Genomic DNA, 24,279 nt, shown 5'->3' on the forward strand with positions numbered 1-24,279 from the left:
TCAGGTTGCCACATCATTCCTGTATCCCCTGTTGCTCCTGCCATGGCCTTTACAAAAATCTCTCTGCCACCAGTTCTCTGTAGTGCCCACCAATGGATGAGTGGATTAAAGAAAATGTAGTACATATGCAAATGGGAATATGATTCAGCCCTAAAGAAGAATAAAATCCTACCATTTGCCGCAACATGAGCGAACCTGGAAAACGTAGGCTAAGTGAAATAAGCCAGATGCATTAAGACAAGTACTGCATGATCTCATTGGTATGTGCAATTTATAATAACTGATCTCATGGATGTTGAAAGTAAATAATGGTTACCATAGGCTGGAATTGAGGGGAGAAGGGATTTGGGAGGGGTTGGATAATGGGTACAAAGTTAGAGTTAGGAGGAATAAGTTCTCTATACCATAGAGGTGTGATTACTTAACACCAACATATTGTATATTTCATAATAACTAGAAGAGAGGATTTTGAAACTTCTCACCACAAAGAAATGACAAATGATGGATGTGTTAATTTCCCTGATTTGTTCATTATATAACACTTATGGGAAAGAAAATGTCACATTGCACCATCCCCCAAAAAAGATCACTCTGAAATACCATGAGTAAAAATGCTGCAATTGCTACAGTGTAGAGTCCAGAACTGGCTCTCAGGATAAAAGAGACTGCATCATATATTTCAGAAAATCAATGAAAAGGTTATAGTCAATTCATTCATCAATATCTTTGGTGGATAAAATAGTTTATTCATATGATGATTACCCCGCCCCCACCCCTCCCTTTCGCTCCCGCAGGCCTCCTTCGGCTCAGTGCGCAAGCGCCAAGAGGTGCTGGGCGCGAAGACGTCACTAGGCCACGCCGCGCACTATTTGACGTACTGGTGACCCGCCTTCCGGAAGGAAGCTCAGCGGCCGACCATGGCGACCGCCGCCGAGCAGTGGGTCCTGGTGGAGATGGTACAGGCTCTCTACGAGGTGGGCTCCGAGGACCGGGAGGCCCACGCACCCCCGGCCCTGGGGAGGGTGACACGGCGCGTGTGGACTTGCGGTCGGAGGCCTCAGCTGGGCTGACCGGTGCCGGCCGACTCGGCGTTCCTGTGAGAGGACTCCTGGAGTCGCTGTCCCGGCGGCCGAGCGTGGGCTGTGGGCAGGGACCCGCCGGGCCCGGACGGGAGCTTTTGACTTGAGCCGCAGTGGGCCGAGGGAAACGGGGGCCCTGGGAAAGCAGAGTGGGACTAAGGGGAGAACGGAGTTGGCGCAGGCTCCGGGGAAGCGCGGTCGGAGGGGCCTGGGAGAGGAGGCGCCAGAGAAGGGGCAGCGGCCGCTCGGAAAAGCCTGGAGGACCGTGTAGCCCGTTTTCGTCGGGACGGGGAGGCTGGGTTGGAAAAGCAGCTGACGGTTCAGGACTGAGGCATATTAGGTCGTTGTCATCCCATTGTCTGTCTCGAAAGCTTATGTCTCTTTATAGACTTCAGGTAGAGAATAAGTTCTTTTTTTATTTTTATTATTTTATTATTTTAATTTTTTTAAATTTTTTTATTGTTGGCTGTTCACAACATTACATAGTTCTTGACATATCATATTTCACACTTTGATTCAAGTGGGTTATGAACTCCCATTTTACCCGTATACAGATTGCAGAATAAGTTCTTAAAGGGCTGGCGTTTGAGATGCGTGAGACCCTATGAAATACCAGAAGAGCAGCTTTTAGAGAATGTTCGTGTAACAGCTGAACTTTCTGCTGCGTCTCTCTCGGGTCTGTTCAGGGCAGTAGTCACTAAGCACATGTAGCTGTAAACATTTCTTGAGGAGGAAAAGAAGTGGCATTTGTGAATTTTATTAATTCACTAGACTAATAGTTTCTCATTTAGAGTGATTTCTTTATGGGATGGAGTCTCTACCTGCTAAATTCTAGTCCTTGAGAAAACTAAAAGGATATTTAGATTTGTTACTGAATAAATTACGTTTAAGGGAGAATCAGCAACTTTTTAAAATTGTCTTGAAGAGACCAGTTCTTGTTGCCAGTTGCTTTGTCCTTTGTAATATTGGGGGAGGCTTGTATGGTATATCTAAAAAGAGAAAGAACTGTGCGTGTGTATATAGAGTGTATGTAGTTTTAAAATTATTTGTGCATTGACTTCAAAGTTTATATGTGAATTTGCCAGCAGTTTCCCAGTCTCCAATTTCTGGTGTATTCATTTTTAAATTTGTAAATTTTAAATCATTGTCACTCAGTCTAATGCTTGAAAGTAATTTAGCTTACGTTTCTAAATGCCTTTTTTGAAATGATTTTTCCAATAACAACCTGTTGGAGTACAGAACCCCATAACAAACTGACTGAGGATGTAATTAATATCTGGAATCTTCCACAGGAAAGTCAGCCTGGACTGAAAACATACAGTTAAGCAGAAGAACAGAGAGAGATTGTGGCAACTGGTTTCCACATCACTTTATTAGCTTCTCTTGGAGTAGATAGATGGAGGTGATAGAAGGGTTATTAAACTGAAATATTTTGTTAGTCATTTCCTACCAGTAAAAATTTAAATTAACCTGAAGGATCTGATAGTTTATACTGCTGTAAATATTGGGATTCTGTGTCAGATTTTTAAAATTTCATTTTCATTCCTAAAGAGATTTGAAAAGCTGAAGCATTAGAGGTTTTTCATGGGAAGGAGAAATTGTCTACTGTTAGAAATTGGAAAAGGAAATTGATAAGACATTAAGAGAGCTTTGAAAGTAAGTTGTTGTTGATGATGATGTTTTTACCAGAATATCACATACGTTTTTTTCAGATGTAACAGCAATGTTAAAATTGACAAGTTTAATTCTTAACGGCACCAAGTAAACTTAATCATTTAAGTAATTTTTAATTTTTTCCCTCCAAAAACTGAGGGAGCTTTTCTTTTCCACCAACACACACACGTTTCCCAATGGATCTCTTTTTGAAAGATTTTCAATTGATGAGTAAACTTTGAAGATATTTCAGAACTCCTTTCTCCAACTGAAAACTAATCTGGACTATTATATACTGCATAGATTTCTCTGCAGATTCTTTTCTTTAGAACCTAAATGCAAATTTCATGCAGTATAATTTTAACCTACTTACCCCACTGTAAAAACTATCTGTCCTGAAAAATAGGAAGGATGTATCCCATGATCTTCCAGTTAAAAGAATTACTATTTTACCTCAAAGATTATTTTTATCATTTATCAAAGTAATCAACTCATTGTGGGGTATTACTTTTGTCTTTCTGACTCGGAGGCATATGAACTCTAGTGTTCAACTTCTACTTCCAAATTTATAAGTGGATGGAATTATTTGACACAAGTTTGATGTAGGACGATTAACCCTTTACAAACACTTAGAATTTAGGTTAAATCTTTAATGTAGAAAAAGAAACTAAATGATAGGAAGCCTATATACTCAATCCAAACTTTAATATTTTTCCCTCTTTAAATAACAAGTACGTAATTGTTGTGAGGCAGCTATTTGGTTTTTGATAACCACATTTACGGATACATTCATAGGACTGCTTAAAAAGTCCAGGTAAAATGGTTATAGAACTTGAGGTAGTGTCATCTCAGAAAACTCAGTTATATATCAAAATCTATTTTGATATCTGGATGTTTATAAAAAGGCTGAATTTTTAACACTAGTTATACTTTCTGTAACTCAAGCACTCTTCTCTTGCCAAGAACAAGCTGAAGCTTATCCACAAAGGTAATAGTGCTTAATGCTAAACTTTGCTTCTAAGCCCACATTTGGATTGTTTAAGGAACTGATAATGAAGAAACCAGTGTGGTCTTTCTACATTTTTACTAGCTTTAGACTAGAACGCTATAAACTCATTCATCAGCCATCTTCCTTTTATATATTTTTCTTGGCACTCAATTAAGACTGTAGAAGTCTATTTTATGAAAGTAAATTTTAAGAAGAAGTAGATTTAAAGTTCAGGAGAGGCAGTACATTCAGGAATGCTAAATGTTATGTGCAGGCTGTGGAAGTGTATATTTTATTTATTTATTTCACTTTTATGTTTTTCTTCTAGGCCCCTGCTTATCATCTTATTTTGGAAGGAATTCTGATACTCTGGATAATCAGACTTCTTTTCTCTAAAACTTACAAATTACAAGAACGATCTGATCTTACAGTCAAGGTAAGAAATTAAACATGTTTTGTTTTGTGTATGATTGTAATTGCTACATCTCTCTCAAAAGGAATTGTGGTGCCTCAGCTCTACAGGATATGTTAAAATATCTTCTGAAATGTAAGGAAATTAAGACGAATGAAATGTCACCATAGGCAAAATATTGGGAAAGTTTGGGATAAAGTCAGTATTCAAAGTTATATTCCTGTATTTGCTGGGAGAAAGCAGTAGTCTGAAAAACTATATAATAGTTTATATAAAGATTATGAGTTCCTTGAGAAAAGCTAAACTATTTCTGAACCCTGGAAAAAGTTCTCCCTGAGGACTTTACAAAGGACATTTGGAGTTAGAATCATACCTACCCCCATCTAAAATGGAATCTTGACGTGTTGTGTATGGTAAGGGAGAAAAAAAAAATCCTCATCATAGAAATGAAATTTTCTTAAATATCAGTCATCCATAGAACCTTTAGCTTGTGATAAGGAAGGAGTTAAGGACAAAGTACATAAAACTCAGAAATGATTCTGTTTTCATTCTAGCCACAATAGCTATGTAGGTTATCTCTAATAATGAATTCATTATGAATTTCCATTACAACCTATAGTTTGGTAGGGGAGGGTTTGTTTGTTTTTTGATATTGGTGATTGTACCCAGGGGTATTTAACCATTGAGCCACATCCCTAGCCCTTTTCACTGTTTTATTTGAGGCAGAATCTCACTAAGTTACTAAGGGCCTCACTAAGTTGCTAAGGCTGGTCTTGGACTTACAGTCCTTCTGCCTCAGCCTCCAGAGTCACTAGAATTACAGGTGTGCACCACTGTGCCTGGCTACACCCGTAGTTTAGAGATTGCTGAAGACTGTGTGAAATGACAGTGCTGAGTTGTAACCCTTTTCTCCTGTAGGAAAAGGAAGAATTGATCGAAGAATGGCAACCGGAACCTCTTGTTTCTCCTGTTTCAAAAGACCATCCTGCTCTCAACTATAACATTGTTTCAGGGTAAATTGGTTTTGCTATTTGAAGAACTTGAATTTGGTTTTCTCTGGTTATGTTTGCCAAAGTGCGTACTTTTTCAATAGATTCATCTCTAGGTACCCATAGTTTTCCTTTGTATCATGAGTAGCATCTTTTTCCTATTCCTTTTCTTTTTTTTTAATTATTTTTTGTTCTGATTTGTTATATATGACAGCAGAATCCGTTACAATTTATATTATACATATAGAGCACAAATTTTCATATCTCTGGTTGTATACAAACTATATTCACACCATTCATGTCTTCATACGTGTACTTAGGGTAATGATATCCATCTCATTCCACCATCTTTTCTACTCCCATGCCCCCCCCCGCTTTGCTCTATCTAGAATTTGTCTGCTCCTCCCATGCTCCCTTGCCTTCAACCCCATTATGAATCAGCATCTTTATATCAGAGAAAACATTCAGCATTTGGTTTTTGGGGATTGGCTAACCTCACTTAGCATTATATTCTGCAGTTCTATCCATTTACCTGCAAATGCTGTGATTTTATTTTCTATTAATGCTTAGTAGTATTCCATTGTATATATATACCACATTTTCTTTATCCATTCATCTACTGAAGGGCATCTAGGTTTCACAGTTTAGCTATTGTAAATTGTGCTGCTATAAACATTGATATGGCTATGTCCCTATAATATGCTGTTTTTAATATTCAGTGCCATTCTGACTGGAGTGAGATGAAATCTTAAGATAGTTTTGATTTTCTTAATGCATTAGCTAACACTTAATATTCAGAGCTGAAAGAGTGGTGACAATAGCCTTTGTGTCCTGTACCTCTATTCAAATGTGAGCATGACTTCTCATAACTAGTCATTCATGTCCATAATTAAAATTTTTTTTAATGAGGAAAACTGCAATCTACCATCCTACCTCACTCCAGATTTCTACTTTCTAGAAGGAATCACTTTCTATTTAGCTTTTTTCCCTTGTATTTACCTCTTTTTCCAAGGAACTTGCTTATGCTGTTATTTCATGTTTTGTTTTTTCTTTTATTCCCATGTTGTTATAGCCACTAATTGTGAGAGAGAGAGAATGGCTTTATAAAAACAGATTGCTCCCCAAGCCTGTAGGAGCTCTTTTCCAGCCTTTGTGTGGATGAGAAAAAGGCAGCCTTCCTCTAGCAGGTGCGATAGTCGGCTATGGGCTTTGGCTGTGGTGCGGTTCTCTGGGCGCCCTTAGCAGGACATCTGCTGCTCAGCTAACAGCAGCCACACTCCCCACCTCTCCCTGGCAGAGTTCAGTTATAAGGTGTCCTTCAATTTTTTAATGTTTACAATCTTATGACTACAGTAATATCATTCATTAATTAGGCCAGTGTTATGTGACTGCGTTTTCTTTTTGTACACTCTGTTTTCCCTGGTGTCAGTCATTTTTCTTGCTCATTTGTTTGGTTCTTTGTATTGTCTCTTCAGTTTCCTGTAGGTGTATAGATCTCTGTTCGGAATTTTCACACACATTAGTTATCTCTTGGGTTCATTTCTTTTTTTCTTCCCAGAGTACTCTTACTCTGCTCCAGTCCTGCTTGGTTGTTAAATGCAGCTGCTGCACACAGTGGCCCTGGAATCTCAGGTCACCATTCTCTCAGGACTTACTTTCTTTCTCCTGCATTGTCTATTTGCTCTGTCTTGGTTTTCTCTCTTATATTAGTAGAATATAAATAGATTCCTGGGAAAGATCTATGTAGTATGAACTTTATATATTTTTAAATTGCTTTTTATTTTGACTTTTCACATTGTACTGATTATTTTATCATTTTTTAGTGATTTGTTAAAACACCTCAATTTTTGTGATCCTTAGTATCCATTCTTTTTTAGTATGCAGAATATTATGTACATTGTTTGCAAAAACTACAAGAAAAAAATTGAAGGATTTTTTTGTTGTTGTTTATTGGTAAATTGTGTATTGCTTTTCAATTTTTTTCAGTAACTATATTCAGTACTGACTTGACACAAAAATAAATAAATATTTTATCTTGATTTTATTCCTTTAAATAACAGCTTTATTTTGAAATAACTATGTAACATAAAATTCTTTATATTGAAGTACATAATTAAGTGGTTTGGGAGGATAGTTGGTCTCTTTTGTTTGTTTTGGTACTGGGAATTGAACCCAGGGGTACTCTACCATTGAGCTGTATCCTCAGCCCTTCTTATTATTTTTTTTTTTTTTTTGCTTTGAGACAGAATCTTTCTAAGTTGCCCATGCTGACCTCAAACTTGTGATCCACCTACCTCAGCCTCCTGGGAGTAGCAGGGATTACCTGGCTCAATTAGGTGGTTTTTGTTTGTTTTTTTAACTTCATTCTTATTTATCTATGTGTGGTGATGAGGATGGGATCCAGGGCCTTGCACATGCAAGGCGAGCGCTCTACTGCTGAGCCATAACTCCAGCCTCTGAATTAGGTGTTTTTAATATATTAAAAGTTGTATAACTTTTAATTATATAATTAATATATTAAGAGTTTTATAACTCTCACCACTTTCTAATTCCAGAACATTTTCATTACTTCCAAAAAAATATCCCAAACCTATTAGCAGTCATGCTCCATTCCTTCCTATTCCTCCCCATATACCCAATCCTGGCAATCATTAATCCACTTGTATTATTTACCTATTCTGGATATTTCATATAAAATAAATCATACAATATGTAACATTTGGTGTCTTGCTCATTTTACTTGTGTTTTCAAGGATCATCCTCTTGTAGCATATATTAGTACTTCATTCATTTTTATGACTAATTACTGTTCTTCATATGAATATATCACTTTATATATTCACCAGTATCGTGCTTTTAGTAGTGTGGCATTTTGACAATGTTAATTCCGCCTATCCAAGAACATGAGATATATCTTTCCATCTTTTAAGGTCTTCAGTTTCTTTAGTGATCTGTAGCTTTCGTTGTAGAGGTCTTTCACCTCTTTTGTTAGAATGATTCCCAAGTATTTTTTTTTTAATGAGGCTATTGTGAATAAGATTGTTTATTCCTAATTTCCCTTTCAGTTGATTCATCTCTGGTGTATAGGAACGCAACTGATTTATGGGTGTTAATTTTGTATCATGTTGTTTGCTGAATTTGTTTAGGAGTTGTCAAAGTTTTCTGGTGGAGTTTTTTGGGTCTTCTAAATATAGGATCTTCTTGTCGGCAAGTAAGGATAGTTTGAGCTCTTGTTTTCGTACTCATATCCCTTTTATTTCATTCTTTTACCTAATTGCTCTGACTAGAGATTTGAAGACTGTTGAATAGAAGTGGTGAAAGAGAACATCCTTGTCTTGTTTCTGTTTTAGAGGGAATGCTTTCCGTTTTCTCTATTTAGAATGATGTTGGCCTTGAGTTTGTCATATATAGTTCTTGCAGTGTTGAGGTATGATCCTTTCATTCCTTTTTTTTTTCTAGTGTTTTAATCATGAATAGATGCTGTGTTTTCTTAAATACTTTTTCTGCATCTATTGAGATAATTATGTGACTCTTGTCTTTTGAGTCTGTTGATGTGATGAATTTTATTTATTGATTTCTGTATGTTGAACCAACCTTGCATCCAAGGGATGAACCCCACCTGATCATGGTGCATTATTGTTTTAGTATATTTTTGTATGTGAGTTGCAGCTTTTTATTAAGAATTTTTATTTCTGCATTTATCAGGAATATTGGTCTGAAGTTTTCTTTCCATGATGTGTCTTTGTCTGATTTTGGTATCGAGGGTGATACATCTTCATAGAATGAGTTTGGAAGGATTCCCTCTTTTTCAATTTCATGGAGTAATTTGTAGGATTGGTGTTAGTTCTTCTTTTAAAGGTCTGGTAGAACTTGGCTGAGAATCTGTTTGGTCCTGGTCCTTTCTTTGTTGGTGGGCTTTTGATGGTGTCTTCAGTTTCATTACTTGAAATTGATCTGTTTATATGTTCTATGTCCTCCTGATTTAATTTGGGTAGGACATATATCTCTAGGAGTTTATTGATGACTTCAAGATTTTCTATTTTATTGGAATGTAAATTTTCGAAGTAGTGTTGAATTGTTTGTATTTCAGTAGTGTCTGTCGTGATATTTCTTTTTCATCGCGAATTTTAGTAATTTGAGTTTTTTCTCTCTTTCTCTTCATTAGCTTGGCTAAGGGTTTATCAATTTTATTTATTTTTTTCAAAGAACGAACTTTTTGTTTCATTGATTATTTAAATTGTTTTTTGTTTATTTCTATTTCATTGATTTCTGCTCTGATTTTAATTATTTCCTGTCTTTGACTGCTTTTGGTGTTGATTTGTTCTTCTTCTAGGGCTTCGGGGTGTAATATTAGATTATCTATTTGATGACTTTCTGTTCTTTTAATAAATAAGCTCAATGCAATGAACTTTCCTCTTAGAACTAATTTTATAGTATCTTAGAGATTTCGATGTTATGTTGCTGTTCTTATTTACCTCTAAGAATTTTTTTATTTAATCCTTGATTTTAGTCTCCAGGTGTTGAAGTAGCTTCTCTTTTTTATTGTATTATTGATTTCTAATTTCTTTCTATTATGATCTGATAGAATGCAAGGTATTAAGAGTTTCTTTGTGGCCTAAGATATGGTCTGTTTTAGAGAAGGATATTTGTTGCTGTTGAGAAGAAAGTATATTCAGGCATTGATGGATGAAATATTCTGTGTCTTTTAAGTCTAAATGATTAATTGTATTTTTTAGTTCCTATCCTTCTTTAGTTTTTGTATGGAGATTCTATCTGGTGATGAGAGAAGCATGTTAAAATCACCCAGTATTATTCTGTTGTGGTCTGTTTGATTCTTGAAATTGAGAAGGGTTTGTTTGATGTATGTAGGTGCTCCACTGTTTGGGGCAAAAATATGTACAGTTGTTATGTCTTGATATATAATTCCTTAAACAGTATGAAATGACGTTCTTGGTCCATTCTGATTAACTTCTGTTTAAAGATCACTTTCCTGATAATTAGGATAAAAAGCCTTGCTTATTTACATGATGCATGTGTATGATGTTTATCTTAAATTTGTGGATGTCTTTGCCTATGAGCTGAGTCTCTTTGAGACAGCATGTGGTTAGGTCTTGTTTTTAATTCAGTCTGCCAGTCTATCTTTTGATTGATGCGTTTAGACCATTTACAGTCAACGTTATTATTAAGAAATGATTTTTACGCCTGTCATTTTTGTTTATTATCTGTTTTTTGTTTTAATTTTGTAGTTCCTCCCTTTGCTGGTTTTCACTTTTATTTTTCATTTCTTCTGCATGAACTGTTATATTGAATATATTTTGTGCAGGCTTCTAGTTGTGAATTCTTTTGTTTATCATGGAAGGTTTTTATTTCATCATCAATTTTGAAACAGTTTTGCTGGGTATAGTTTTCTTGGTTGACATTCATTTTCTTTTAGAGCTTGGTGTATATTATTCCAAAACTCCTAACTTTGAAGGTCCTGGTGGAGAAATCAACTAAGATCTGGATTGCTTTTCCTCCAAATTTGTCCTGTCATTTTTCTCAGGCACCCTTTACAATTCTATCCTTGTTCTATATGCTAGGTATTTTCATAATATGTGCATCGGTGAGGGTCTATTGTAATTTTGTGTATTTGTAGTTCTGTTAGTCCTGTAAGTATTTGATTTTCCATTTCATTCTTAAGGTTTGGGAAATTTTCTGATATTATTTCAGTGAAAAGATTGTGCATTCCTTTAGTTGGTATCTCTGAGCCTTCATCTATCCTGATAAATCTGAAATTTGGTCTTTTCATGCTTTTCCATATTTTTTGGAAGTTCTGTTCATAGTTTCTTAACATAATTTTCCAGTCAACTTTATTTTCAAGATTTTTTATTTTGTCTTAATTGCCTGAAATTCTTGTCTTCCAAGTGGTCTAGTTTGCTTGTGATGCTTTCCACTGAATTTTTAATTTGGTTTATTGATTCCTGTATTTCAAGAATTTCTGGTTGATTTTTTTCTTTAGAATTTCTATTTCCTTATTGAAATGATCTTTCACTTCTTATATCTTGCTAATTTCACTCCTTTCATTGTCCTTTACCTGGAGGACCAGTTTGATTGTGTACATTCTAAACTCCTCTCTGCCTTTTTTTTTTTTTTTAACTCTGGTGTTGATAGATTCTATTATTGAAGTATCTTGGTTTGTTTGGAGTGATTTGTTCCCTTGCTTTTTCATGTAGTTTATGTGTCTACCCATCTAACAGTATGAGTCTGAGGCTGTAGAGTTTCTACCCTTTGGACTTATAGTGTACTTGAAGGTTTCCAGTATTTCACCATTTAGAGGGAGACAAATAATAACAACAACCAATGCAAACAATATACAGTATTAAACCAAATAATTCCTGCTAGACATCTACAATGCTAATTGTCACAATTAACAAAAGTGATGTGATCAGTTATTGCAGACAATAGTGATAATAAGTTTGCAAAAGGGTTTACAATTTTGAATGGTAGACAAGGAGAGAACAGAAGTTATGTAGGATGTGATGATTATGAGGGAAAAAGAAAAAAATATAAGTAAAAAACTAAAGAAGGAGTGAAAGAGAACAATAGAGATTTGCTGTTAGACAAAGAGAAGAAAGAGAATCGAGGGAAACAGGTGAAAAAAATATAAAGTAAAATTTTTTTAAAATTAAAAATAAAAATATTAAAAATAAAACTGAAATATACTAATGAAACATCTAAATACTGATCAATGAAAAATAACTGGCTTCCAAAATGCTAGAAGTGAGGGGAAAAAAATGAATATGTATAGGTCTCCATGAGCCATTCAGGTCACAATTAAACAGAAAAGAAAAAATTTTAAAAATCTTGATCAAAAGTTAAAGAATTGCTTCCTTTGGAGTTCATATATTTCTCACCTTCCCTTCTCAGCCGTGTTAGAGTCTGGAGTGTGATGCCTGCTTCACCCTCAGGGTGGGGTTGCTAGTATGTAAGAGGAAATCCCGTAGATAGAATCCTGGAGGGGGAGTTTAGGCTTAGGAAGTCTCTAGGTTCTTGTTGAGTGGTGATTGATATGAAGATTTTAAATCTGTGTACCACTAGGGCGCTGCAGTTGCTGGTCCACACTGGAAGACTAGACCCGGGGAATCTCCCCTGGGTTCTCCTGGTGCAGTGGAGAAGCTAATTCTTAGGTCCACTCCATCACCTGCAGACTCCACATTTCCTGGTGTCTTCTGTCCCCAAACTCAGTCTCTCACATCCCACCCGTACCCTTTCGAATTCCTGGCCAGGTGCTAGTTTCCACTATCAGTATTCTCCACTGTAAACCCCTCTCCACATTTGATTTTCTTCTGGTCAATTAGGCACACTCTGTGTTGTGCAGTGGGTTTACCAGGCTTGTATTTCGGGCTAAACTCAGGTTTGCCAGGAATCAGCTTTCCCAGCTGCTAAGCTCCGCAACTTCAAAATGGTTCCTTTCCTATCTTCCACAGGCTGCTGGGAGAGAGGTGGTTTCTTTACTGCACAATGATGTTGTTCAGCAGCCTTTTGGTTTAGTCAGACAGTGTATTTGATCTCTGATCTCTCCATACTCAGACACACCTCAGGCATCCTAGAAACGTGGCTTCCTTTATTCCCTTTTCTTTCCATGTTGCTTATGGAGGGACCATTCTGTCTGGTGCCTCCAGCTGTTGCAGCTGTGGTGGCACTGGGGATTTCTTCCTTATTTTATTATATCCAACCTCCTGGGTCCCCAGTCTACTTTGAGTGTCCAGAATTAAAGCCCAGTATAGTCTCCCTTTTTAAAATTCTTTGTCGCCCATCTTTCTGAGAAGTTGCCTATCTGTTTTCCTGGTTTCACACCATGGAGCAGCCAGGAAAGTGTCCTAGCAACTCTCTCTTCTGCCATCTTTTTTTTTAAAGAGAGAGAGAGAGAGAATTTCAATATTTATTTTTTTTTTAGTTTTCGGCGGACACAACATCTTTGTATGTGGTGCTGAGGATCGAACCCGGGCCGCACGCATGCCAGGGGAGCGCGCTACTGCTTGAGCCACATCCCCAGCCCCTCTTCTGCCATCTTGAAAAGTGGATTAGCCTCATCATATCTTTTACCTATTTTTTTCTGCTAGATTCCCAGTCTTCTTTTAGGTAGCAGAAGTTATACATGCATTTTAGATTTTAATCATTAGTTTTTTGATGTAGTACTCTATTGCATTGATTCTAAGACGTTTTGGGTTTTTTCCCCTATTTTGAGATCTCTGAAGTAGGAATGAATCATCAGTTGCTGAGAGTCATTGATGAGTCATTGTTGGCTAGAGACATTGTGGTTGTCATTGCCTATGTACTGATGAACTTGGTCTTGGCCCTCCCTACTGTCAGTGCTACTATAAAGTCACATGCACTGCTGGTCAGTAAGGCAACATATGACTGGAGAAATAGCCTGACCACACTGAGCAGATGAAGAGAGGATGCTGTGACTAAAACATGGCTTGAATATCAGTTTGTCAGAGTACCTGTTGTCTTTGGACAGTGACAACTTACTTTATAGAAACATGTGATTTGATTGGGGGAAAATTTTCCAGTAGGAAAATTTTAGCATCAAAACTTGAGAATGAAAGACAATAACAATAATAGGTAGTCCAGGGGTGGTTTAAAAATGCTAAAATACACCTGACAGCACAAGGAGAATATTGCGTGAATACCCAGCATACTGATGATTCAGCAGAAGAGAAAGACAACTGGATAAAGAGGTTTAGGTATATTTTGATGTATCTATTATATTTTCCTTTCCATAAGTATAAAAGCAGTATGACAAAGATCTGTGTCTAAGAATGACTAGTAAACCTTTTTGTTAAATATAAACTAAATAGGTCTACATGACAAAAATATATTCTTTCATTTTAATCGACACTGTTTTTCTTCCATAGTGATAGATAAATTATAATTGATGACCTCTTAGATTCAGTGTAATATAATAAATCACCTGTTACTTTGACTTTGGTATCATGAAAACAAATTCCTAAATTTTGACTTGGTCAAATGCATCCAGTGTGGCATTGTTTTGTTATTTGGAGGCTTATGTACTTAAGAAGTCAATTCCAAAGTCACAAGATATTTTTAAAAAGCTGACAGGATCTTTTTAAAAATATTTTTCACTTTCTTGTACTGGTAGTTTAACTTTGCCCATATAGAGAAATTTATGTGTAACCTAGTAATTTGTGGGGCACCTGCTCTCATTTTCAAGTATTTTTATGTGTGCAATTTCCTGCACTCCATGTTCTTATGTCTCTTTGCCTATCTGCACCAGTGCCAAATCTAGCACTACCAGGGTCTGAAATATTTACTGCTTCTTTGTGTAAAGTACTTTCTTCCCCTTTTCTTTTTGGGCATTACTGGTATTCTATCCAGGGCATTGTACATGCTAGACAAGTACTCTACCGCTGAGCTACAGTCTCAGCCGTTTTTAAATTTTATTTTGAGACAGAATTTCACTAAGGATCTTATGTTTTATTATAAGACAGCATCCTGCCTGGCCTCAAACTTGAAATCCTCCTGCCTCTGGTGGGATTACTGATATGTGCCACCTTCTTCCTTCTGAGTTTAGTTCACTTATCCTTCCATGTAATTTTGAAGTTTGTAGAGATAATAGTTTTGGCCTCATAGTACAGTATGGCCTTTATAAATATGATGAGCAATAAAAAAAATCAAGCATTCTTGTTTTGTTCCTGTTGTTGCAGAATATTTCTCCATTAATTTCCACTTAATATTTATAGATTTGGGGTATATATTATCTTCTCAGTTTGAGAACATACTTTTCTGATCTTAGTTTTCCAAGAATTTTAATTTATAAATAAATGTTGGATTTTATCAAATATCATTTCTGTCTCTATTAAGAGCATTCATAATTTTCTTTATTTCATTATATATCATGTATTTTTTTCAAATTGAATAATGCTTCCTGATATTTAACTTTCTTCTACATCTTTTAGATTCACACTGTTCTTTTTCTGATACAGTTGAACTCACAAAATACACATTTTTAACTTGTTCTAGTACTAATTCACAGTCAGTTTTCCAAAACCTTTAGAGTGGAGAATTCAGAATTATTTAGGTTTTGAAATATAATGAAGTACTTATTCCTTATTAGAGAACCACTTTTTTGTGAAGCCTGGGGCAGCATCCCATGTGAATATTCGCACTCAGTGGAATAAGTAAAAGCAATAAATAGTTCATCATCAGTTTAGGACAGGTTTTAGTGCCAAATGAATTTGTGGCAAACTTTAAAAACTCCTGTATCTGTGTTGAGGGCTATAAATTCCCTTCCAAATACTATTAACCTATACTTTTAATATGTGTTATTCAGATCTAAGTATTTTCTAATTTTCATTCTGATATTTTCCTTTAACCAAAGCATAAATGTTTTCCCTGAACTTTGTTCTTCTCAGTGATTTATAATTTATTGACTATGATCATAACATGTTGTGGATGGTATCCTTTCTGAATGAGACTAGTGCTCTTGTTGAGATTCACTTTTGTCTTTATTGAGAGTTTTTGCAAATGTTAAAGTTATATTGTGTGTTACATATACAGATCTTTATCTTGCAGGTTTGAAAGTATGTTGCTAGGTGTCTTAGGGCTCAGTATTTTTTAGTGGTTTTGAATGTTCCTTTTGTCATCTTGTAGCAGCTTTCCTCATTTTTCTAATAATACTTTTTATCTTAAAGTCTGTCTGATAGCACTGTAGCTATACCAGCTTAGTTTTAACAAGTAATTAATAATTTAGTTAATAAATAATTAATAATTATTATTCTCTCTTCTGTTTTCAACTTTACTCTTGTTTATTTTGTACATAATTGGGTTTTAAAAGCCCAATCAGTATCTTCGTCTTTTTTTCAACAATTTAGTTATAGATGGACACAATAACTTTATTTTGTTTATTTTTATGTGGTGCCAAGAATCAAACCCACTGCCTTACTTGTGCTAGGCAAGTGCTCTACCACTGAGATACAACCCCAGTCCAGTATCTTCATCTTTTAACTGAGGGGTTTGTACACATTTATTGTGATTACTGACTTATTTGTATAATAAATATTAATACTGCTGAAATATGAGATAATTCATAATTTTCCTAGTAAAATTTAAGGTATTTTTTGGCCACTTTGATATGTAAAATTAAATGGATATATAAGAAATAGCCAATCATACATATATTAAATTTCTTCGTACAAATAGTATTATTTGAAAATATTGTAATTCCCCTTACTTCATGCAGTAATCTTATTCTGATTCTTTACAGACACCTTGGATACCATATTTATCATTTTAATCACTTCAAAAATTAATTTTCAAGATGTCATTTTCACATCTTCATTAATACTTGAGATCCATAATTTCTTAAATCTGTGTATTTTGCAGTATTTTACCCAAGTCTCAAATATTTATTCACTGTCACTTCTATACTTGACCCCTGTGGTAAAGTTTTTTGTTGTCTTTTTGTTTTAAAGGTTTATTTACTTGGTTGTGTAGTACTTTCATTATGAAGTCTTATTCCAAGGAATATATAATTTGGGTGGGAATTTATGCTATATTTATGTCAAATTATTTTACCTCTGTCTAAGAGAGAGGCAGAGAGAAGGAAAGAGGGAGGTAGAAAGAAGAAATTTGTTTCTTTTGACTACCTAAAAGTAGAATTGATAGAGATCATTTCTGGCAGTAGTTAGAATTCAGTTCTGCTCCTTATAATAGGAAATTCAAACTTTCCTGGTTTGAATAAAATAGTTGTTAATTTCCCTTTGCCTACAAATGAAGGGAGGGGACAGCTCCACACATACTCAGGGACCCAGGTTCCCATTCTGCTATTGTACTCTTGAGGTGTTATGTGACTTCTATTGATAAGTCACCTAAGACAGGATGGTAAGCAAATACAATGCATTGACTCCCTCTGGCATATATAATTATAAGTCACCAATGAAATTTTTAAAAAATAAAAGTAGTTTTGGACTAGAAACAAGTTAGAGAACAGCTAATCTTGTTATTCTAGTTTAATTTAAAATCCTAAAAAAAAAATCAAAAAACGGAAAAGAAAAGAGGTCCTTTCTGCTTTGTCAGGTTGGTTAAGGCAGCACTGGCCACACCTAGTTGCAGGAACAACTGGAAAATGCCTCTGCTGTTCCAGGTGGCAGGGTAGACACAAGAGAATACTTGTTAGATTGGCAGCTCTTGATCTCTGCTGCTCGTGTTGCCCAAATAGCTGATGTAATTGCAGGAGTGCCAGGTAATGTTGAGAGACTGAGGGCTCACCTGTGTGGCTCTCTGTTACTGCAGGGATAAAAACTGGAGCAAATGACTTGTAGATTCTGCTTTGAGCATCATCTTTCTTAAATACCATGCTTTTACTGGTTTCATTTCTTTTTCCCCCTTGCATTCTGTCTTCCTGATCTCATTTTCTCAACTTAGTTTTCTTCATTTCTTTCTTAACCCTCATGTTTAACATAATCATTTTCTGTCTAACTTTTAATCAGAATTTCTCATCTTACTGAGCAGGACTGGTTCTTTCTCCACTCTCTACCTCAGTTATTCCCCACTCTCACCCGCTTCAGTTCCCCCAGTTTACACCCTCCTGGATTATTATTTTTGTGAATTACCACTTCTTACCTTTACCTGTTACAGTTTCTTTGCTAATCTGTGAGTATTTATTGCTTTATCTATCCAACTTCTTTGGACTTAAAATGTTTTTTTCCTAAAATATATTCTCTGTTAGATCCTTCAGTAGGGGTTTGTAGAAGATAATCTCATCTCTTACTGAAAAATGTTTTCATTTTACCTTTTTGAGTGACAGAGAGAAATAAGTTCTAGATGGGTATTTTCCCTACAGCCCTTGGAAAATTTCACCATCACATTCTTGTCACTATTTTGGTGAGGCTAATGTCAGTCTAATTGGTGCCCATCTTTTGTTTTTCCTAGTGGCTTTTACAGTTGTTCTCTTTATTGGTAGAATTCTGCAGTTTGACTATATGTGTCTTTCTGTAATTTATTCTTACCCTGTTAAGGTTTTTCCTTTTCAGTCTGATTCCAGTCCTAAATGAATTCTGAGAACTTTTTAGCTGTTATCTATTTGAATGTTATCTCTTCCCTTTTCCTTTTCTTCTCCATTGTTTTATTTGGAACATCTGCTAATGTTCTTCTTCTTCTTTTTTTTTTTTTTTTAGTTGCCGGTGGACTTTGTTGATTTATTTATATGTAAAACAAACCCAGTTCCTCACGCATGTGAGGCAAGTGCTGTACCACTGAGCCACAACCCAGCCTCGTGCCTAATGTTCTTTTAACCTTTTCTTGGTATCCTTCATGTCCAGTATGTGCAGATTCCTGTTTTTTCATTTCTTTATATTTCTCAGCTCTTTCATTTTCCACAGTGTCTGGGTATTTAATCTGTATCTTAGATTTCTAATTTTATGGACACTTAATTTTTATTTCTGGAAGGTACATATGGTTGTTTTACACATCTATCTGCCTGTCCTTTTGTTCACAGTGCCTCAATCTTTCCTTGTGTTTATGCTTTTGATCCTTAACGCCTCCTTGTTCTGGCACCTCAAGTTCTCAGGTGCTCGTCCCTCTGTACTCTTTTGTCTGCTGACTCTTGCTCATGGGAGGGTTGTGATTGTGATTGGGAAAAGTTTTCTCTTCCTTCCTTTTAAGTCCTCTGAAACCTTGATTGTGAAGGTATCTTTGGTCTGACTTGCTTCTGCAAGGTACCGTGTAGGGTTTTAGCTCCAAGATTCCTGTATCTAGTACCTTGTATGACTTATTCCAGCTAGCCTGCATGGAGGACAGGTAGGAGACTTTAGTTTGCACTGGATGCTGATTTCCTTTCCTTTCGTTCTCCAAGTGCTAGACCAAAATACCAGCCCTACATCATGTCATGCTGCCCCCTGGCAGCTTAGGGGGCTATATAGTCTGGAGCTGTGGATGTACTTACTCTTGATATTTTATATTCTTTTTTGTGTTACAGTTTTTATGGAATGGCTTAAATTCACAGAGCCAACAACCTCTAGTAAGGGTTTGTCTACTCAGGTGTTTTTGTTTGTCTTTTTGTGATGGCCAGCACCTCCACAATCAGGAAAGAGTTGGGGACACTCAGAGAAGGCCCTGATAAGTAGGAAAGTAAATAACACTGGATTTGAAAGAAGCCCTCAAAGGCCCATGGAACAATGGAGATGTTTAGAGAGTATCTTTTGTGGAGCATGCACTTCTATAATCACAGTTACCCTAAGAGAGAGAGATTCTCCCCCTACTTTAAAGGTGATGACCCTGATCATAGAGTCCAGGTGACATCCTAAGCATCCAGTGCTGTCAGCAGTCATAATGCAGATGGTGTCTATCTACAGTCCATTTTATTTTCACTGAGTCTTCTTGCCTTTGTATGGGTCAGTTTGCTTTTGTGAATTTACTTCAGACTGACTTTTCCTTCTCTGGTTTTCCAGTATTTTGTGTTATTTTTCTCATGAAATTACCAATTCTATTTGAGACTATCCACAGGAGCCACATTTCTCAGTCTTTTCTAGCTTCAGTGCATTTTATAGAGTGACCCAGTTCACGGGCTAATACAGAAACAAAACTGAAATTAGAGTTTGCCGGCACGGTCCTTTCCCTCACCCTGTGCAATGGCTGTGTCTCCTTTGTTCCATTATATTCTTATTGTTTCCTTTAGTCAAAATAGGCTGGTTGTAATGAACATGTCTCACAGTCCGTGAATAAATGGTTCATGACCTGTAGTTTGACCCCATATTTTTTGAAGCATGGCTTATACTTCAGTGTATTCAGGAGAGGGCTTACCAGGGGTTCCTCAAGTACCCATTCTCCCATCTTAGCCATGCTCGGATCAGTTTCCTAATCTGGGGGGAGATGGTAGGGTAAGGATGGGGAATCCCTATTATTTTTTTCATGATTTCTTATAGATAATGTTTATTTTTAAACATTAATCATAGCTTACTCTGCCTATTCTTGCTTTTGATCTTGATCATTTTATGTTTCCTGCCTATTTGTATAATTCCAGATATTTCTGAGATACTTTATTTAGCTACTTCTTTCTTAAGCAAAGTTTAAAACAAAGATTTGCCATTTGTCCATCTTGGAATTCTAGCTCATTTTTCTTTTTTATTTAAGTAGTACATGGTAAGTTACTCAGAATAGAATTTATGGAAAGGTGTCTAGTTTTTACTTTCCTTTCACTCCTTTAAAAATAAAAGAGAAGATTGGTATGCAAGTAGGGCCGAATGGCTATGCTACTCTGTTGTGCCTACCACTAGGGTAATATGTGACATGAATGTGTATTGAAGCATATCACTTTTTGTCTCTTTTTCCTAGCCCTCCAAGCCACAACATTGTGGTGAATGGGAAAGAATGTGTGAACTTTGCATCCTTTAATTTTCTTGGATTGCTGGATAATCCTAGGGTTAAGGTGAGTAGCACATAATGCTGAAGTGTGCAGAGCTGTGGGTGCCTTAGAACATGCCATATCAGGCTCCTGTTCCCAGATGCCCCAAGACACATATAACATTACTGACTTAAGAAACAGAACATAAAGTAAAAGGTAAGTGTGGACTATCAGAAGGGATGTGTAAGCATTTTCCATTACGCTTTGTCTGACAGACCCATAACCTGGACTTAGACAAAGGGAAGCAAGAATGTCTAATAGTGCCAGGTGCAGGGCACATGCCTGTATTCCCAGCGGCTTGGAGGCTGAGGCAGGAGGATCACAAGTTCAAAGTCAGCCTCAACAATAGTGAGGCTCTGAGCAACTCAAGTGAGACCCTGTCTCTAAATAAAATATAAAATAAGGTTTGGTATGTGGCTCAGTGGTTGAGTGCCCCTTTGTTCAATCAGCAGTACCAAAAAAAAAAAAAAAAAAAATGTCTCATAGAGCTTAGTGTGGGTGACAGCGAAGTACCAAGTAAACCAGACTTGAGTTAGTCAGAAAGGTGCTAGGGATTTATTCACGATATTGGGATTGTGAAGTAGCAAACATTTTTCAGGAAAGACTTAGGTCCACAATGTAAAAAATATAAAGGCATTTGGTTAACCAGGTTTTGAGAGTCAAGCTAATATAACTGTTCCATGTTTTAAGTCATACACCTGTCGTTTTCTTACATCCTATTAGAATTGTCTTAGTCCTGGGCTGGGGTTGTGGCTCAGTGGTAGAGCACTTGCCTAGCATGTATGAGGCCCTGGTTTCAATTCTCAGTGTTGCATATAAATAAAAAAAAAAATAAAAAGAATTATCTTAGTTCTAAGAAAGGAAGAGAAGTAGAGGAAGGATAAGGAACTATGTGGGTTAAAGAATAAAAAGCATGAAAATGTTGATTTTTATACTTTTAGATAAATTATTAAAATGTAAATTTTTCCTAAAATATAGGCAGCAGCTTTAGCATCTCTTAAGAAGTATGGAGTGGGAACCTGTGGCCCTAGAGGATTTTACGGCACTTTTGGTAAGTTGTTGTGATACTCTTGTTTTTAACACTTCTACTTTTAAGATTGATTTCAGAGCTCATTGAAATATATGATCAGTTTGCGTGTTAAGCTGACATGCTCAAATCTTACCTAACTTTCATTTTGTGGTTTGGAAGCATTGTTGGGAAGTGCACTGATCTGGGATTGAAAGTAACCTGTGGAAAAGAGCTGTGGGTGCCTTAGAACATGCCATATCCGGCTGCTGTTCCCAGATGCCCCAAGACACAGCAGTGTGGAGAATACTGTTTGCATTGTGCGTGCCAGCTGTTAGGAGAAGACCCATTTGCAGGTGGTGCTGTTCTCATAGTTGTGCAAGAACCCAGGTCTTCCCCATCTCATTGCTCTAGTGTCTGAGGATATTGGCCTGGTCTTTGTGGTGGACAAAAGTCACAGCATGGGGGAATAGAAGTGCAGGGTAGCTCTGAAGGAGAGGTGGCCTTGCACATCATTTCTACCCACTGTCCTCTGGTGACCACTAACTCCAGGCCATACCCAGCCACAAAGGGGGCTGGGAAAGAGCCCGAACTGGAAAAGAGCCCTAGCTGGGCACCATGTTCCAGGAAGAAAGGCAACAACAGATTTGCTGGTGGAGTTAAAAGCTTTTTTCTTTCTGGAATGAAGGTTCTTTGACTTCTTTGTGGGATTATGATCCAGGGCAGGCTAACTAAATATTTGGGTAAGTGTATAACAAATGTCATGAGCTCCCTAACTCAGTCTTTAAGAAAGATCTTGGCATTTTGTGGCTGTTTTTATTAAGTGTATGTTGGTCTTTTCTTCTGAAAATGTCGTTAAATAACTGTTCAAATGACTGTATTACTGAAAATAGCATTCTGGTTTACCCAGTATCCAAGTGTGGGGTAAGTAGATCAAGGGAGACATCGTCTGTCTCCTACCCTTATTTGCATTTCTGGATCTTTCTGTTTATTTTGTTTTTAGTTTTAACAGTTAACTTGATTTTATGTAAGGGAACATCTTTCTTTATTCCTTGTTTGGTGGTTACATTATTTATTTCGGAAACAGAGTAATGTCCAAGAATCTTGCATCTTAATGGATCTTGAAAATCTTGCTTTTATCATCCCTCCCAACTACTCAGAAGAAGAAGAGAAATCCCAGAGAAGTTAAGCATCTTCCTCTCAGTCACACAGCTCATTAATTCAATCCTAAATATAGACCCAGTGTCCTGACTCCCAGTCTTAATGGCAACATCAAAGGACTGAGTTTAGATCAGAGCCTCCCACTTTCTTCTAGTCTTAAGACAAACACGGGTTGTTTGCTTGGTTTTTATTGGTAGGGAATTATTTCCTTAACAAAGTACTAGAAAACTAGAAAAAGCAATTTTTTATGAGGTTGTTGGTTGTCGTCTGATTAATGAGGCTTTCTTTCTGTGACTATTTGCTGGGATAAAGAAATTGCTTTCTTAAAAGCCTCTCTTTATAGTGGATTTTATTTGCATGTGTAGCCTTGACCTCTGCTTAGAAGATAATCTGGGAAGACAAATTTATTGCCAAATCAAATTGTGAAGGGAAAAAAAAGTTTAAAATCTTCAGAACCAGTTTCTCAAAGCTAGCAAATACATTGTTAAAATAGCCTAGTTAACTTTCCATTTGGATCACTTGCATAAGAGTATGCTGGGGGCTTTTAAACATTGAGTCCTTAGATTAATAGCTGTTAAATTAATTTTCTTGACCGGGTAATTCAGTACAGGATGTAAACATCAAAACAGAAGACAGATAGACAAGAGAAGCCTTTTAACCTCTGCCCTGTCCTCCCTATCACCATTCCATCCCCTGGAAAAAACAAGCTTCCATTACTAGTTTTTTAATTTTGCCAGAGATTTTGTTTTTCAGAATATGAAAACTTCTTTTATACATATGTGTTTCCCCCATTTTTGGAAAAATTGTTGTACACAGTATTTATTGTTCTCTTCCTTGGTATTGAAATTAATATATTTTTGCTTATTTGTTTTTTGTGGTGCTAGAAATGGAACTAAGGACCTTGCACAGGCTATACAAACACTCTACCACTGGAATCCAGTCCCCAAATTAATGGGTTTTAAATTTAAATTGGATTTGATCTTTCAGGTATCTGAATGAGCCACCCCAGGCAACTGTGAATACAGTTGCTTATTGAGTCCTCTGTAAGCTATTTTATTGGTCACTGATTCATCCTAATTCTAAAATTATAGTTGAAGGTTCGAACAGACTTTGGGATCTGGACCAAAGTTGCAAGTTAATTTGCAGTGGGACAGTTTTATAATGAGACAGGTGGTAGTAATCTGTCGTGTTTTCTGAGTGTGTTGTCCTTCAGACAACTTATTTCATTTCTTCTTAATAGTTGCACAGTTCTCTTGTTATCTTTTTTTCCTTTCTATATATAAAATGCCCATATTTGTACTTTTTTGTTTCCAGCATGACTTTTTCTGTTTTTCCTTATTCTGGAAGTAATCATTTAAATGTTTCTAGTTTTATTAAAGCACCTTAAATTTTTAACATTTAGCAATATCACAAACTATTTCTGGTCATCTCAATCTAAGTTTTAAATCTCTGAAATGCACTGTATAATTTAGTTATTCTAAATATTTAGGGCACATTTGCTCTTTGCACTGAGCACAGAAGCAGTTATGAGGACCCCTTTCCCTCTTGTAGTCTTATGTGTATCCCTAAAGAGATTAGTTCAAGG

The 24,279-nt window shown here is 36.3% G+C and overlaps 1 protein-coding gene across 5 annotated transcripts in view; it reads left to right on the forward strand.

The window, feature by feature from the left end:
- The first annotated feature begins 889 nt into the window (after positions 1-889).
- The window catches only part of LOC114081391 (serine palmitoyltransferase 1-like), a 119,041-nt gene continuing 95,651 nt past the window's right edge, over positions 890-24,279 (forward strand). For all 5 annotated transcript variants that reach the window (XR_011704756.1, XM_071602581.1, XM_071602580.1 and 2 more), the window contains exons 1-5: positions 890-974; positions 4,049-4,156; positions 5,051-5,145; positions 20,458-20,551; positions 21,506-21,578. Coding sequence is in view for 4 of the 5 variants with exons in the window: in XM_071602581.1 (XP_071458682.1) it covers positions 918-974; positions 4,049-4,156; positions 5,051-5,145; positions 20,458-20,551; positions 21,506-21,578 (427 nt within the window). In the remaining variant the exon portion in view is untranslated. The remainder of the gene's footprint in view (positions 975-4,048; positions 4,157-5,050; positions 5,146-20,457; positions 20,552-21,505; positions 21,579-24,279) is intronic.

This window comes from Marmota flaviventris, chromosome 16 (genome assembly GCF_047511675.1).
Source record: "Marmota flaviventris isolate mMarFla1 chromosome 16, mMarFla1.hap1, whole genome shotgun sequence".
Taxonomy (NCBI): domain Eukaryota; kingdom Metazoa; phylum Chordata; class Mammalia; order Rodentia; family Sciuridae; genus Marmota; species Marmota flaviventris.